Here is a 16,780-nt window from a genome sequence, read left to right as displayed (position 1 = left end):
TTATCTTAATCAAACCCATTAATATCACACATAATCGTGCCATGAAAATGCTATTATTCACTATATAAGATTTTTATTTAAGCTTTCCTCTCTTTTCTCTTTTTTTCTCTTTCTTGATGGACAAAAACACCATTAACCCAAACTTATTCAAAAAATTATAAGTAAACCAAAGAAAATACTATTATTCATTATTTTTTTTAAAATATTAAAAAAAATTCATAATTTTCTTTATAGTCGTACTTGTAAACGGAGGATACTAACCGTATTTTGGGATAATATTTTCAGATATTTTTTTCATGAAGAATGAAAATATCTTAAGACATTGTCTCGTACATTTACAATTTATTTTTTTTGTTTTTGATTTTCTATCAATTATTATAATATTTTTTTATAATCAAAATTTTTATTAATTTTTTAAATTATATCTGAAATTTTAAATATTATCCTAACGTGAACAAAGGAAAACAGTTATGGAACTCACAAGTCCGTCATGGCTGCGCCGAGTCAAACCGGCGGACCATTTCGGTCCGAAAACCCGTGCCCTTTCCCACCCCTCCACGGCTCGACAACAACACCACCATGACTCGTTGTACCAATGAAACACCACCGTTAGTAAAGAGTGGGAGTGTTACTGCGCCACGTTTACGTAAAAACTGGGGAATTGGCCACCCGACCGCAGTATCAAAACCAAATAAAAGAACAGATGGCCCAGAGAGAGAAATAAAAAAGGCAAGAGAGAGAGAGAGAGACAGTAGTATGTAGGGGGAGGTGAGATAATAGAGCGATAAAGACCGCATCCCATGTCATCGTTTTTAGACGATGGATAGAATCGATAGATCTACTCCCTCCCTCCCCCGACGCCCACACCAACGCCTACATCATTTTTCCTCGCATCGGGTTTCGCTCCCCTTCTCTTCTCCCCCGATCCCCGCCCCATATCTACGCACCCTTTCGGTTTCGATAACTCCGTCGCCGCCGCCGCAACCGCTTCTTGTACGATAACTCGCCTCTCTGGCGCCCCCTCGCGACCGTTATGCCGGTGGCGAGATGAGCAGTCCCTCGGACGAAGAGGAGGAGGACGAGGAGGAGGAATTTTACGAGCCGCTTGATCGGATTCTCTCGTCGTCGTGCTCCTCCACCTCCGCCTCCGACGACGACGACGCCGACCCACACCGCCGCCGCCGCCGCCACCACCACCTCCCCCACTTCCCGCTGCCGTCCTCTGTGTCCCTCGACGTCTGGATCTCCGAGCCGGCGTCCGTGGAGGTGCGCCGTCGGCGGCTTCTCCAACAGCTGGGCCTCGCCGGCGATCCCGCCCTCGCTCGCCGCAAATCCCCCGCCGCCGGCGACCCCGATGGAGCCGGCGGTGAGGTGGGGATTCGGGAAGGGGAGATCGGGAGATCCGTGTCCTGTGACGGCCTCTGCCGTCGCCCCGGTTCTTCCTCCTCCGCCGTCACCGCCGCCACTGGCCCGCCATCGCGCGATCTAGATCCGACGGCTCCGTGGATCCCGGTCCTTTATGTAATCAGCTGCAGTTACAGCCGCCGCAGGTGCGCCATCTTCAGCAGTCGATCCATTTGCCGGTCTCCAGCAAGCCGCCTCTCGTCGGGAGAACCCGGCCAGCATCGGCCGGGAATCCTGAGGTATCCGACGCGGATGGCGGAGGCGGAGAGCGCCGGGAAGATGGCGACGACGGGGATAATGATGATCCGAGGTACTTGATCAAGAATCTTGATAACGGGAGGGAGTTTGTGGTAAAGGAGTTTAGGGAGGACGGGATGTGGAATAAACTGAGGGAGGTCGGGACCGGACGGCAGCTCACAATGGAGGAATTCGAGATGTGCGTCGGCCTGTCTCCTATAGTCCAGGAGCTCATGAGACGGCAAAATGTGGAGGAGTCCGCGAAGGGCAGTGGCCTTGGGGACCCTGGTGGCGGGCCGAGAGCCGGCGCTGGGTTTGCTGGCCCGATGAGGTTGAAGAAGAAGGGTAGCTGGCTCAAGAGCATCAAGAACGTTGCAGGCTCCGTGGTGGCTGGAGGCCACCACAGGGACACGCGGAGCAGTGATGAGAAGGACACATCGTCGGAGAAAGGAGGGAGGAGGTCGAGCTCTGCCACTGATGACAGCCAGGATGGGTTGCACTCTCTCCATCACCACCATGGCTCCGAGCGGACTAAGGTCCGGCAGTATGGCAAGTCTCACAAGGAGCTCAGTGGTCTGTACATGACACAGGAGATTCAGGCCCACAAAGGGTCCATCTGGAGTATCAAATTCAGCTTGGATGGGCGGTACTTGGCGACTGCAGGGGAGGACTGCATCATTCATGTGTGGGAGGTGACGGAGCATGAGAGGAAGGGGAATTGCCGGTGGATAGGAGGATAATGGGAGTTGCATTCCTTTTGCTGCGATTAATAATGGATTGCCAGAGCCAACATTGGCACTAGCTTGTGTGGAAGGGAACAACTGGGAGAAGAAGAGGAAGCAAACGTCCCTGGTGGCAGGAAGTCCATGAGTTCGGACCATCTGATGGTGCCAGATCATTTGTTTGCACTGTCTTGATAAGCCGGTCTGCTCTTTCAGAGGGCACCTGGATGATATTCTTGATCTCTCGTGGTCGAAATCACAGGTATATCTCCAATTGCACTGACTGAATTTTTGATATGTATAAGAGAAGGATAGTTTATATTCGAAATTCAGGAACTATGTTATAACATTTGTTTAGCACATATGGTTCTCCGTCAGTAATTGTTGCTAAAGAATTGACAAAGTTAACAGACATCCTTTTTTTTTCTTCATCATCATCATCTTCTTTTGTCTTTCTCTGTGAGAGAATATAAGCTTGAGGAAGTATATAATTTGGTCTGACACCTAAATTTTAGAACAGAGATATTGTTTCTAATGACTCTTACTTCTAAGATGCTTGAGGAGAATTTCTGATGGAAGATCAATGTTTAATGAGATAAAGACAAATCTAATTGGGTGAAAGTTTGGAGCAAGACAGATAAAACATCAGGTAATAGTTGGGCAATACCTGATTGACATCTGCATTTCTGTACATCTTCCTACCGGAATGGATGTGATTTATTTCCAAAAGTTATATGTATGAAAGAGGAATGATGTAATTTGTATCATGAATATTTTATTTTTCAAAAAAATGAAATGCTAGGCCACAAACAGAACTAAAAGCGGTTAACATTTACATAGGCCTATAAATTGTGAAGAGCAAGGTTAATTTGGTCATGTAGTTTTGCAAATGTGGTGACTGGTATTTGGAAAGTGCGGTGCATACAAAAGCATCCATGGCTGGGATTTCTATGGAAGGCTAGTGGGCTCCAAGCTTTCACATTCAGTGGGGTTCTGAAGGATTCTGTTATAAGGAAAGGACTAGGTAAACTTTCACAAAAAGGAATCCTCCATTGCTATTCTTCCCGTTATAAGGAAAAGACTGGTAAACATTCTTTCACAAAAATATCCTCATGCCAAAAGCTGATTTTCATCTCATTCCTTCCTAAAGTCCTGTTCTGACCTGAAAGGAGGCACTACCATGTAAAGATAGGAGGAATACGGTTGTGGAGAGCTTTTGGTAGCCGAGAAGGTTCCTTGTTGACCTATAATTCAACAACATATGCAATTTTATTCTCAAAAGGCTAAATGATATAAAAGAAAGTTAAAGAAGAGAATAAAGGAAGAATTGATATTAGACTAGGAGAGGAAGAGGAAATAGACAAAAGAGGAAGAAAGTAAGGAAAGGAAGAAAGAAAGGGGAGGGATAGGAGGAATATGGTTCTAGAGGTTTTGGCTAACAAAGAAAGTTCCTAGTTGTCCTATAATTGAATTAAGCAAACAGTGTATGCAATTTTGTCACAAAAAGATAAATGATATAAAGAATGTTAGCGAAGAGAATAAAGAATAATTTATTTTATACTAGAGGAGGAAGAGGGAATAGACAAAAGAGGAAGAAAAGAAATGGAGAGAAAGAAGTATAGAACATGGCTGAACTTGTTCCAAGAGAAGTCTTTTCAGTCAGTCAAAAATTCATATGCAACCTCCCTTTTCTCCATGATTTTTATTCTAAGTAAATTAGAGCTCTAATCTGAGCAGCAAATCTCCATATGAGCACCCAAAATCCGTTCTAAAATGCAAAATTCTGAAACCCTGAGGTCCCCATATAGAGAGATAGCTAAAACAGCAAAAAATAAAGAAAGAAAAAAGTGAAGTGACTTTGATTGTTTCAATGTCTATGAACCAAGAAAAGAAGCTTATGTGTTGCAGCATAAGAGGATTCTGGATTAAGAAAACTCAAATCATAAATTTTGTCTTTGTACTTGTGTTTGAAAGTTTTTGCTACCATGTAACATTTATGCCTACACATGCACACTATATGACATGCAATGATAGTTTATTTGATGTTGTATTAACCTAAAGTTTTCTTATGGGTTTATGTCCATGACTTCTTTTTCTGTATCTGCTTTGGATTCAGGGGAGGGGTTGACAGCTAAGATTTATTATGTTGTCTACTTTTGATGGCATCCCTAGCAAGAATGCCACTAGAACAATGGTTTACTGTAATTTTTTTCTTAGTAATGGCATTGCAGCAAGAAATTTGCTGGGGATGTGCCTGAGAAGGCTGCACATGTCTGGACCATATTGTGGAGAGAAATAAGGCTGTTCCATTGTTTTTGCAAGAAATCAAACCAAAAAGGGGGGCAAACCACTAAGTCATGGTAGCAGATTTTAGATATTATGAAAGAAAATGTGCTTGGGGAATTGGTACTCCTGTGAACAACATTGTGGTAGAAGTTCTAGGAAAGCTGTAGTTCCTTTGTGTTTTATAATTTTGCCTTCCTCTCCATATTAGCCATTTATGCAGAGGGTACTATAATTAGTAGGTTTCTTGGTGAATGAGGATACATAAGGCCAAAAACTGAACAGTTGGGGCAAGGCTTGATGGCTGTGGTTATGGTAATACTAAAATGAGTGAAATAAAATGATCTACTTCTTTCTGCAAGAGGTAACATCTTGAATTACATATTGGTTAAGGAACTTTGTTCATTGTATTAGTATTTCAAGCCATTGAATTACATTCCATAAAAAATATTACTATATCATCTCTATATTTGGTGGATCAATTGCATTGGCTCTCATGACTTTTGTGTTGCAAATTCCAGAGCTACAGAGTTATACTGATTCAAATTATAGCTCAACATATAAAATTCAAGACAGAAAGTCCAGTAAATATGAATGTTCGTGAATTTATTTGTGTTAAGTCAGTGTAATTTTGCACTTAGTGAAGCATTCAAAATAAATAAAACTATAAGTCTAATCAATATTAACTCATTTAGGATATTGATCAGGTGTTTGGATATTCGGAAAGAATGAGAACTCTGTTCAAGATCATGTAGTAGATAAAATTTGGAATTTGACTCATCTAGTTCCAGTGGTTCTAGGTGCAAATCTAACATTTGATTTTTTGTGGAACAAAATGTGTAGCTTGCTCATTTAATCTGACCCTATCAAATTATTCCTACCTTGTCCTTATTCAATTTATGCATATTTTAAAAGGCAACAAAATTAAATGGGCACTTAAGTAGGTTGTGTAGATTCAAGTCCTAGATTTGAAACCTAGTTGGACAACATTTGAATATTGTAATGCTATTCCAGTCAAAAAAGTATATGTTAATGCTGGAGCACCTCCATCTGATTATATATACAGGCCAGTTGGGTAATGCTGATGATTTAATAATGATGGTGATAAGGAAAACTCATCCTCATGTGTTCTCAAAGAATTTAGTGGTTGGATAAGGATTATCTTGGTTTTGTAATAAGGAAATTTTATGGAAGTATCTTTTGAAAAACAAATGTAATGTCATAGACCATAAACCCACAGAAAGTAGATGTTCAGAAAGACCACTGGTGTTTGACCTAAAGCCATATGAATTTAACTAAAAGGAATGGACTGAAAGGTCTGCGGAACCGGTACCGATGGCCGGATCGGCCGGCCGGTGGTACGGTTCGGTATGCTTCCGTTCCATTCCAAACCGAGGCGAACCGATGAAAGAAAACGGAGCCGAATCGGAGGAAGAAAAGAGAGAAAGTGAGAGAAATAGAGAGAGAGAGGGAGGAAGAAAGAAAAAGAGGGAGCGGGGTCCGCCGGAGGGGCCGTCAGAGGGCCTCTGGCGGCCGCCGTGGCCCGCAGGCGGCGTTTACGGCCCCTGCGGCTCCGCGGCATGAACAGGGGTGATCCGCCCTGTTTCGTGTTTTTTTTTTTTTAATATTTTTTAAAATGAAGCCGGCACTGGGTTTGCCGGCATCACTTAAGTGAAGCCGGCAAACCCCATGCCGGCTTTCATCTAAAAAAAATATTTTTTAAAAAAAAATGGGAAACAGGGGTGGATAGCCCCTGTTTCACGCGGTGGAGCCGCGGGAGGCGTTTACGCCGCCCGACGGCCCGCCAGAGGCCCTCCGACGATCCCTCCGGCAGATCTTCCTCCCTCTTTTTCTTCCTCTCTCTTTCTCTCCTCTCTTTTCCTCGTTTTCTCTCTTTTCTTCCCCGGCACCGGCATGTGCCGTTTTTCCATGCCGGAACCATCTCGGTTCCCCGCCGGGACGGTTCGGCACACCCTGTACCGGGCGATTTGGCCCGGTACGCATTCCTTGCTTTATACTATGTAATCCTAATTCCTAATGCTACAAGAAGTTAGAAAGGTCTGTATAAGTGAAATCTACCATTGTAATACATATCAAATTTTGAGAAATGAGGCAAAGATTCTATCTGTTCTTTCTTCATGGTGTTCCATGCCTTGAATGTGAAACCCTATGATCTTGGATGTAATTGCTAGTAGTTTGGCGGTCTAAGGGTGCCTACCTTTCTATCTTATTGCAGTTCTTCTATCAATAATTTTTAATCTACAGTATCCTTAAAACCCACCCACTTGTCTCTGCCTTATTTTTGACCTTTGCAGTGGTTCCCAACTAAAATTGAAGTAAACTGTAAATTCCCAGTAAAGAAAATATTAGCTTCTCCTATTGTAGAACCTCCATTAAATATCTTGGAGAACCTGCCTTTCTAATGCACTTTCATTCAAATATTAGACCCAGGTTCTACAGACCCCAAAGTTTAGGTTTACTCGACTGAACCCTGTCGGACCTGCAAGATCATCATTTGTATTCACGTTATACATATTATCAATTCAGTGCTTCATGTCTTTGATTTTGCAGCATTACTTCTTAAGGTTAACAATCTACATAAAATATGAATGCCAAGGATTCTGCAGAAAATTATAATAAATAAGTTCATCCTATTATATCGAACTTGACCTTATTTTCTGACCCTTGCTTATATTGTATTTGCAGCTTTCTTTTAAACCCTGCATTATTTTATTAATTAGGAAGCCAATTTCTTGGAATCATCTTCAATTAATTTATTAATGAAATCTGATGCCATTTAGTATTTTGTGGATGCTGCTTCTTTCTGTTATGCTTATTCTATTTGAAACTAGAGAAAATGTAAAACAGAAATATTATGGACACAATTGGACTGTTTATTCATGAATGTATAAATTTGATATATATATATATAACAATATCTTCTGCTTGATTTGGCTTTGGGCTAGGCTGTAACTTAGGTATAGTTGATCAGGGGAGTTTAATGAGAATAACTTAATTTCATCCTTTTGAATAGTTTTTCACACTGCTTACTTTATTTCTGTTGTGGCTAACTAACTACTAGACTGACAAAAAAAAGAAAAAAAGTGCTAGGCCTTGAAAGCTTGGGCTTTTAGGGAATGAGTCAACAGCTTATATCAGAATTTACACACCTGACCCCGTATGCAGCCAGGATCATGCATGGGGAGGGATAAATGATTTGAAACACTATCTGGAATGAGTCAAAATAATAGCCAGATTAACTAAATAACATTTAAATAGGAGGGGATTTTTACCCTTGACCTTCACCTCTAATAGTATGTTCAGCAATAGATCCCAAAAGCTTAAGCTGTCAAAGAATGGATCAACAATGTGGCTTAACAGTCATGTGATTATATATTGTGAATTTTTGTGCATTGCAGGAATATGTATTTGCTAGTTCCAGTAAACGCTCAAATAAGAGCATTCTAAGACTTCTGTTATATGTATCTTTGTTTATCAGTATTGTGCTGCTTATGGTGTTCCTGGCCAATGCTTATTTAAGATAAATATATAATTGGAGTCAGGAGTTTGTCACTTGTAGTGCTGAGTGATATTGAATCTACTTGCATCACAGTATCTGCTATCTTCTTCGATGGACAAAACAGTTCGACTATGGCACATGTCTAGCAATTCCTGTTTGAAAACATTCTCGCACAGTGACTATGGTGAGTATATTATATGCTTTATTGTCTTGCATTGGTCCATTGTGGTTTAGGCTTCTTAACTCGCTAATGTCTTTTTGATGCTTTCTTCACTTTCCTTGATGCAGTGACTTGCATCCAGTTCAATCCTGTTGATGACAGATACTTCATTAGTGGATCCCTAGATGAGAAAGTTCGCATATGGAGTATTCCTGATCGTCAAATAGTAGACTGGAATGATTTGCATGATATGGTCACTGCTGCATGCTATACACCTGATGGACAGGTTTTTATACTTGATACTCTGATTACTTCATTTTTATTGTTTCGATTTACAATTACATCTCCAGGAATTTGAGCTGATCCTCCAGATCTTATGTCTTAATGCTTTTAATCTGTTGGCTTCTGAAGGGTGCACTAGTTGGTTCACACAATGGGAGTTGCCACATGTACGACACATCTGGTATGGACCATCACAAATTTGTCTCTCTCTCTCTTCTCTCTATCTCCTTCCCTCTCCCTCCCTGCCCCACCTCATTTCCCCCTCATGTTTCTTATAGTCAACTTTTTGCTTCTGTCTGATGGCGAGCTTTTTGCTAAGTGAAGGGCCTGTATGTTTATACTCTGTTGTAACATTTTTTGTTCTTCCAGATAATAAACTCGTTCAAAATGTCAAATTGACTTGCAAAACAAGAAAAAGAAGTCCAGTCACAAGAAAATTACTGGTTTCCAGGTATCTAATTGCAAAAGGCGTGAATTATCCTTTTGCTGATCTTATCTCACAAATTTTTGAGGTTCTTCATCTTGTGGCAAATTGGAGAACATTATATGATAGGCTTTACTGATTAGTCCTATTCAATAGTTTGCCCCAGGGAGCTCCTCAAAAGTGCTGATTACATCTGCAGATTCACGAATCCGGGTAACTGATGGTGTTGAATTGGTTCACAAATTCAAAGGTAGAAGCCTCTCCTTGAAATTAAGCTCTCACTATACAATACATCATAAGGTTGTATTTTTGCAAGTTATACAACACAGCTTAAGTTGTATTAGTAGAGATTAGGAAAGTTTCAAATTTTTCATTGAAAAGATGACTGCTTCAGCTGCCTAGACAGCCTGTTAGGTGCCCCATCGTAACATTTTGCATCATGTCAGAATGTAGGGATGCAATTGGTTGTAGATTTATACTGGATCCTGCTGTGTAGATACCCAACAATAACTTACTAAAACTTTGTTGTTAGATATTCTTTTGTATTGTTGATTATTACTATTTACTTCATGTTTCTCCTTATTGTTTTTTATAATTTATTATTTTGGTCCATCTTGACCTCTCGGCACATATTTAGCACCGGGGTACTAGGCACTCCCCTTGGTTGTCCATTAGCCACTTGCAGTCTTTGAGACAAGGATCTCGATGCAATTTCTGAAAATGGATTAGGAAGTAGTAGCACATCTCACCTGTATTCTAATGTGAAGGATTTGCACTTATCAAGTTTTTTAGGAGAAGTACAAATCTTCCTCAAGATTACCATTTTCTCCCATATACTTGAATTTGGAATTCTTGATGCATTGTGCATCCATCTTCAAGCAAGGATAACACTTTGTAGCTATCTCTGCATGGATGAAACAATAATTATTAGTATGATCATTGCATTTATCTGATTTCAAGTATGGCAATATGAAACGTGAGACTGAATTGAAGATGCCAGTATAGCTACACTTGTATTAAAGATCTGTCAAATATAGTTTAGCAATTGAGGTGAAATGGCTTGGTTTTCCCTATTTAAAATGAGCCTTTAAGTTTATCATTTTGGAAGGGTCCATGTCCTTTTAATCTAGAGTGAACCATGTGAAGAATGAAAGTCGTTATAACAATTAGAGGATGAAAACCTTGGCATAAAGCTCTTCAAATCTTTTCACAGCAATAGAAATTAAGTTCATGTTCCAGCTATTAAGAGTTAGTGGTCTTCAATATATGTATTTGTGGTTGGTTCCATTGAAGCTCAAGCTTGGTTCGTTTCCAATATTACAGTGCTAGCTGCAGTCAAGCTAAAACAAATATAGCTTGTTGAATCTGAATTATTAAACATTTTGTCAGTCCTAATTATAATCATATTTCATCTTCCTTGTTACATGTGCATAATATTAAAATAGCCAAATACTTTATGAATTTCACTTATATGCTATTGCCTAAAGATGTTGAAACGACACATAAAGAACCTATACTACAAAAAAAAAAAAAAAACTGTAAAACAATGTTGGTTTTGTTTAGTTTCTTTGACTTTTTTTAATGTTTTCAATTTTTTTTTAATTTTCTTGATTTCTTTGACCGAAACCTGAAATTTGGAGCAAAGCTGCCAAAGCAACCAAAATTCGGAAATTGAAACTCTACAAGTGCTATTGAAACTGAAATTCAGTTTTCACACCATCCTTCTAATTATTCTGGGAGTCAAATGTTGCTACTTGTAAATTTAACACCCCAGGATACACCAAATTTAGGAGCAAGAGATCTAGGCATAGAAGAGAATCAGAGATAAAGAACAAAGGTAAAATTAGAAAACAAAAGTCTTGCAGAAGTCAGAGGTATTAATCATCTTATAATGGAATCTCAAAGTTGTGATCCTTCGTATAGCCTGTCTTCCAAAATGTTCCCTCTCACATAGTGATTGGTAGATTTTCAAAAAACTAGGACTAAAAGAGAACTTGTGGGAGATCGGAGGAGCGAACCGAAGCTAAAACTTTACTGATTGATGAGAGGTGAAGAAACCATCAAGAGGGCTGCCGTCTGCAATGTTATCACCATCCTCATTGTTGATTGACAGGAAAGAGGGTGCTGAGGACTGGAGATAGGAGGTGAGGGCTATGGTGTGATAGTATGAGGAAGTAGATGCAAGGCAGCAGAGGATCAGGGATGAATTTGGGTTTCTTTGCTTAGAATTTGGAAGTAGGGAATGAAAGGTTCAGGGATTTGATGACGCAATTCCCTGGATGCTCTCAACTAAGTTCATTGAAGGCATAGCTTCAATTTATTATTAACTATGTTACAAGAGCTTTGGTATGTATGTTATGCTTAGGGCAAGTTCATGTCCACACATCATATCCTTTCAATGTATAAGAATTGTAATGTGAGATGGAATACTTCCTCTTGTCTCTCTCATTCTCATGTGCTTGATTCTTTCATAAGCATGGCAGCTTAAATATTCTTTCATCTTCTTCATCTGTATTTGGGTTTTTCTAGCTAGTTAATTAGAATGGTGGCATGGAGTCTGGACATGTCATGTTTCAGATTTGACGTTAGGTTTACAGACCACTGAGGATGCTGGAGATGAGATTTGGGAACTGGTGAAATCTAAAGGAGGGACAGTACAGATGTTAGGAGTGGAGTTGGAGCCTTAGAGGTAGGAGAGTAGAGGATTTTGATGTGAGGCAAGGAGTTATGATGCATGAATGATGGCATATAAATTAGTGCTCGACCAAAAGCTTATTGTGGGTTAGCAGAAATATTTTATTTATGGACTATGATGCACATGAATCACATTTTATCTGGGTAATATTTTTCTGCAACAAATAAAAAAAAGTACGTAGCTTTAGCATCCAGTCTTATTATTTCAATTGAGGCAAGATATGTTCTCATTGTTCATATCAAAACTAACTTATAAAGAAAACATCTTTCTAAAAGGAGAAATTTTACTTAGTTTTCTCATTAAAAGGGAATAAAGCAAAATGACCAATTATTTTGCTGGTTCCTGATGCAATCACCTTTTTTGAGGAAGCAAAACATGACAGTTGATAAAACGACTGGACCAATAGGGTGGTTTGACTAGTGATATAATGAATCTGAGTTCTTGACTGATCTTCTTGTACTGAGTTATAAGTCTTCATCAGTTCATTTTATGTTACATGCCAAGATTAACTGTTCATGCTAGATATATTATCGGATCAACTGTTCTAATCCTGGAATATGATCAATAGTCTTAGCCAAACCTTGAGTCTTACTAAAGAAGTCTCATCCCTTGGACCGGAATTTCTGTTTGCAACCATCACTTAGTCGCAGGAGGCTTCTACCTACGTAATATACCTGCTCCAGAAACTCTCTAGAAACTTGAATCAGCATCTGCTAAGCACTTCTTTCCATCAAGTGTTTTTAGAATATCTACTTCCTCATACTCACAGCAGGATCCACTCTTGATTCTGGCAATTAAGAACTATCCACCATATCTCAGTAGTTTACATTTCATAATCCCAAAATCGCCACCGGGAAATTGATTATTGGTCAGTATGCCAAATTTGCATGGCGACTAATACTTTTGAGGAGATGTTAGTGCTCAATAAATCAGGCATAACATTTTGGTTAGTGATTTGAAAAGTGTCATGATTTGACCTGACAAAATCCTGGTCGAAGGCCTTCTTTTGTTAATTTTTGTCAAATTTATCTAGAAATTAATAGTCTGTTTAATTATGTGGATCTTGTTTCTATCATCCTAATCCACACTGTTAACTACTAATTTACTGCTTATTTAACCATATGCACCGTTTATGGAATCCATCCTGTTTCCAATGTATGCAATGTCATCCCATTTGATTTTTGCTTGTTACAGTTTTGGATTCATGAAGCATATTCAAGTTTTCTATTTGATTTGATATTATCATGGAGTTTGCAATATTGCCATACGATATCAAAAAATGTTTTTGATTGCTATTTATGATGTTAGCTGAAATTAATGTATGGCTAATCTTTTTCAGGTTTTCGGAACACGAACAGCCAAATTTCAGCCTGTGTAACTATGGATGGGAAGTATGTGATTTGTGCTAGTGAGGACTCACATGTGTATGTGTGGAAACATGACGATGATTCTCAACCTAGTAAAAGCAAAGGTGTTGTCACTGTCACGCAGTCTTATGAACATTTCCATTGCCGGGATGTGACAGTTGCTGTTTCTCGGCCAAACACCAGCATGGGAGGGAAGCTATGGACTCGATGTAATAGACTGAATGGAGTTTCGAAGGCCAATCCACAACTTCTGGATGAGGCAAATGAGCACCAGCAATCACCTTCTTCTGCTTGTCGGTATATAGATATAAACTCGAGTAACTATTGTGACAAGGTTTCTGCTACCTGGCCTGAAGAGCTCATGACAGCAAACAAACAGAGCCCTCATAGTATTGGTGATGTTTTCAATGGGGCCATACCAGGGCACAGCAGGTCAGCCTGGGGATTAGTTATAGTGACTGCAAGTCGCGAGGGTGAAATCAGGACATTTCAGAATTTTGGCTTTCCAATTCGGGTATAAAATCCTCCATTGCTGTGAGAAATCCCTAAAGCCCATGGCAGTGGATGGAATCATTTGTCCCAAAATACCACGGGGCTCCTCCCAACATGATGCTATCATAGTTTTGTGTATAGATACGTGGATGTGGACAGGGCTGTGATATCCATGCTCCCATGTTCATTTGCTTGGCCGATTTGCGAGAGAACCAATCCAGCCGCACTGCTCCTTGATTCAAGAGTTAGCCAGCTTCTTTTATTCCCAAATGTACATTAAAGCGAAAGCAAAAGGGTTCATGTTGCCGGCTGCTTGGACCTCAGCTGATTCTTTTTACCATTCGAAGTTGTCTTGCTCAGGGGTATACAGTTCAAGGTACCCCATGCTGTCCCACTTTTGTTTTCTAATTTAAATCAATGTCAGAAAATTTCGGTGCTATAACAAAGTTATAGATAGGATGGGGAATCTGTTTGTGTTCAGCGGCTTATTTGGCATGGGAAAGAAAGGAAATAGCATGCAGCTAAAGAAATGTGAGACTTCTTTCATCTATAAATTCCCTCAATTCATGAAAGCAGGGTTTTATTTTTCAATTAAAAAGAATCCCATACTTCCACTTGTCTAAAGGTGGAAGTCAGTCTCCCACATGCTAAGAGCTTTCATCATGGATGTTTCCAACAGACACTATTCAGAGGGTGAAAAAAATAAGCAAGTGCAGGTGGGTATGATTGGGAAAGTAGCCTATATCGCTAGATAATTTTTCAACAATTTTAAGAGCGACGAACTGCAAAGCAATTTGCTGCGAATCCATACACTGACATTTGACTGCCCAAGAAGTCTCCCCCAGAAGTTCAACGTGGGGAATAATTATTTGACCACAGTTGGCTGAATCCCCAGGCTAATTTATCCAAAAACTCGGAATGGGTGGTACTCCTAATGCGCGCGGTTCGACAGGGCTCTTGAGATGGCGTGCTTGCCTTTGCGATGGTAGCTTAGGTAAACAGAAGCTACTGCTCTCGCTTCAGCCAATTGTGATCCGAAAGTTGTGCAAGTAGGTCCACCGCCGTTTACCATCATGCAGCGACATACATGATTCAGAACCTGTACTCTCACAGGAAAGGATTGCAACAGCTCAGACTCAACTGTAGGAAAAAAAAAAAACGGAGGGGGGGGATCATGTCCTGCTTTGCCTCTTACAACTGTATCACACTAACTGTTTATTATTGCCTATCCACAGAAGCCATGGCCTACAATACATGAAAGTTGCAACATGAGAAGATAAAAGCGGACAGACACTTCACCTTACAACCTGAAACCGCACTCCTAAGGATGGTCTCACATCCCGACAAGATCCTTGACATAGCACCGCACATCACTATAGTATTCTAGCACACACACTGTCCTAAACTATAAGCATCAAAGCAGCAACGAGACAAACATTCCTCTCTTCCTTCATGGCTGCTCGGTTTTGTCACCGTGGGGAAGTTTGAGTTCTGTAGTAGCGTAGCCGGATATGTCATCCTCCCAACCACTCCAATACGCTGAAGAAGGATCCGAAACGGGCGGCGGAGGCGGCGCCACCGGCCATGAACTCCCCATGGAAATGTTGATGTTGGTGCTTGGACCCTCAGAAATTGAGAGATATGGGAAGTAGGAGGAGGAGGAGGAGGTGGTGGAGAAAGGATGGACGATGCTGCTGTATGAATTGATGGTGAGAGGCATTGTGGTGGTGAACTGAGAAGGTGGAGGTAACGGGGTATCGGTTGCCTGCGGCGAGCCCATGAAGCTGCCGGCGACGCTGTATTCGGCCTGCAGCGGCATCGACGGCGGGCGAAGCAGCACCTGGCGGAGGACTTCAGGAAAGATGCTGCTGCAGTGATCGCGGGCGAACGGTAATAAGGACTGCTTCTGGTGGCGCTGAGGCTGAGGAGGCATCACCGAACCGCTATTTGTGATGCCGGGTTTTGTATCATTATTATCAGCAGCAGAACCCTCACCGGAGGTGGAAGTGGTTGGAGTGTTCTTCTGGCGCTTGTTCTTGCGGCCGCCGCCGACGGGGACGTTGCGGAGGGTGCCGCCCTCGGTCCAGTGCCGGCGGCAGGTCTTGCAGAAGTGCCGTGGCTGCGACTTGCTGTAGTTGTTGTAGTAGCAGAACTTGGTGTTGCTGGACTCGCACCTCGGGCACACCAGCGGCGGCCAGTGCTGCCTCTGCTGCTGCTGCTGCTGGTTCCTCGCGTGGTTCGCCAGCTTGGGCATCTCCAACCCTCCATTCCTCAATATATCCTTCAAAAACAATTCATCAACCAATCAGATATGAAGAAAGAGATGGTTTCGCTTCAAAACAAATCAGATATATATATATATATATATATATATATATATATATATTATATATATATATATATATATATATATATATATATATATATATATATAGGTGAGATGGATGAGATGCGATAATACCTGGGACCAGTCGAGGCCGGTGGCGGAAGCCTGATTGGAGCTGAGGCCCATGGTGAAGGAGTGCTTAACGATTGGGGAAGAGGAGACAGACAAGGCGGAAGAAGAGGAAGATGAGGCCGGTGAGAAGGTTGAGCCAGATAGCCCGGCGCTCCGGGAGGAGGACACGGGAGGAGGAGGCTTCGAGTAGTACTGCTTGCGAGGGGCAGCGGATGACGAATAGTCGTTCCAAAAGGAGGAAGCGAGATGGCATGTCGGTCTGGTAGCGAAGCTTGTAAATTAGCTCGACCACTACTCACTGCTTCTGCTACTACTACCGCTTGAATCAATACTACAACCACAAATCTCTATACAAGAGATCTGAAGAGGAGGCGGTGGTGGTGGAGAGATTGGATATAGGGAGAGAAATGAAGGATCGCTATGAAGAATGAGAGAAGGTTAATACAGGGTCTTCGGTTTGTGGGACTCTCCAGGATTCTTATACCGGTGGGGAGGGGGACCAGAGAGAGCGATGGATGGAGTTACTTAGGCCGTAAGGCGGAAGTGGACGTAACGGGACGGGACGGAGGGGCGGAGATGGGGAGGGGAAAACACGTGCAGGTTTGCGTGGGGATGAGTACAAAGGAAGGGAAGGGAAGGGAAGGGAAGCGTTAACGGGGGAACACGTGAATGGGTCTGTGTGTATTTAATTGTTGGTGGGGTTGCAAGCTAAGCTTTCAGTTCTTCAGGTGGGCGG

At 41.4% G+C, this 16,780-nt stretch overlaps 1 protein-coding gene and 1 pseudogene across 1 annotated transcript; one reads left to right on the top strand and one right to left on the bottom strand.

Moving 5' to 3' along the window:
- The first annotated feature begins 804 nt into the window (after positions 1 to 804).
- On the top strand, positions 805 to 13,828 carry LOC105042813 (uncharacterized; annotated as a pseudogene).
- A 941-nt stretch (positions 13,829 to 14,769) lies between these two features.
- On the bottom strand, positions 14,770 to 16,393 carry LOC105042812 (uncharacterized). Its single transcript, XM_010920143.4, has 2 exons — positions 16,048 to 16,393; positions 14,770 to 15,867 (listed from the first exon to the last, which is right to left on the bottom strand). Exons 1-2 carry the CDS (start codon positions 16,096 to 16,098, stop codon positions 15,037 to 15,039), a joined length of 882 nt encoding a protein of 293 aa, XP_010918445.1. The 5' UTR covers positions 16,099 to 16,393; the 3' UTR covers positions 14,770 to 15,036.
- Between the last annotated feature and the right edge of the window lie 387 nt (positions 16,394 to 16,780).

Source organism: Elaeis guineensis, chromosome 4 (assembly GCF_000442705.2).
Source record: "Elaeis guineensis isolate ETL-2024a chromosome 4, EG11, whole genome shotgun sequence".
Taxonomy (NCBI): Eukaryota; Viridiplantae; Streptophyta; class Magnoliopsida; order Arecales; family Arecaceae; genus Elaeis; species Elaeis guineensis.
Note: the sequence above shows the minus strand (reverse complement) of the source record. Positions and strands in the feature narration are given on the sequence as shown.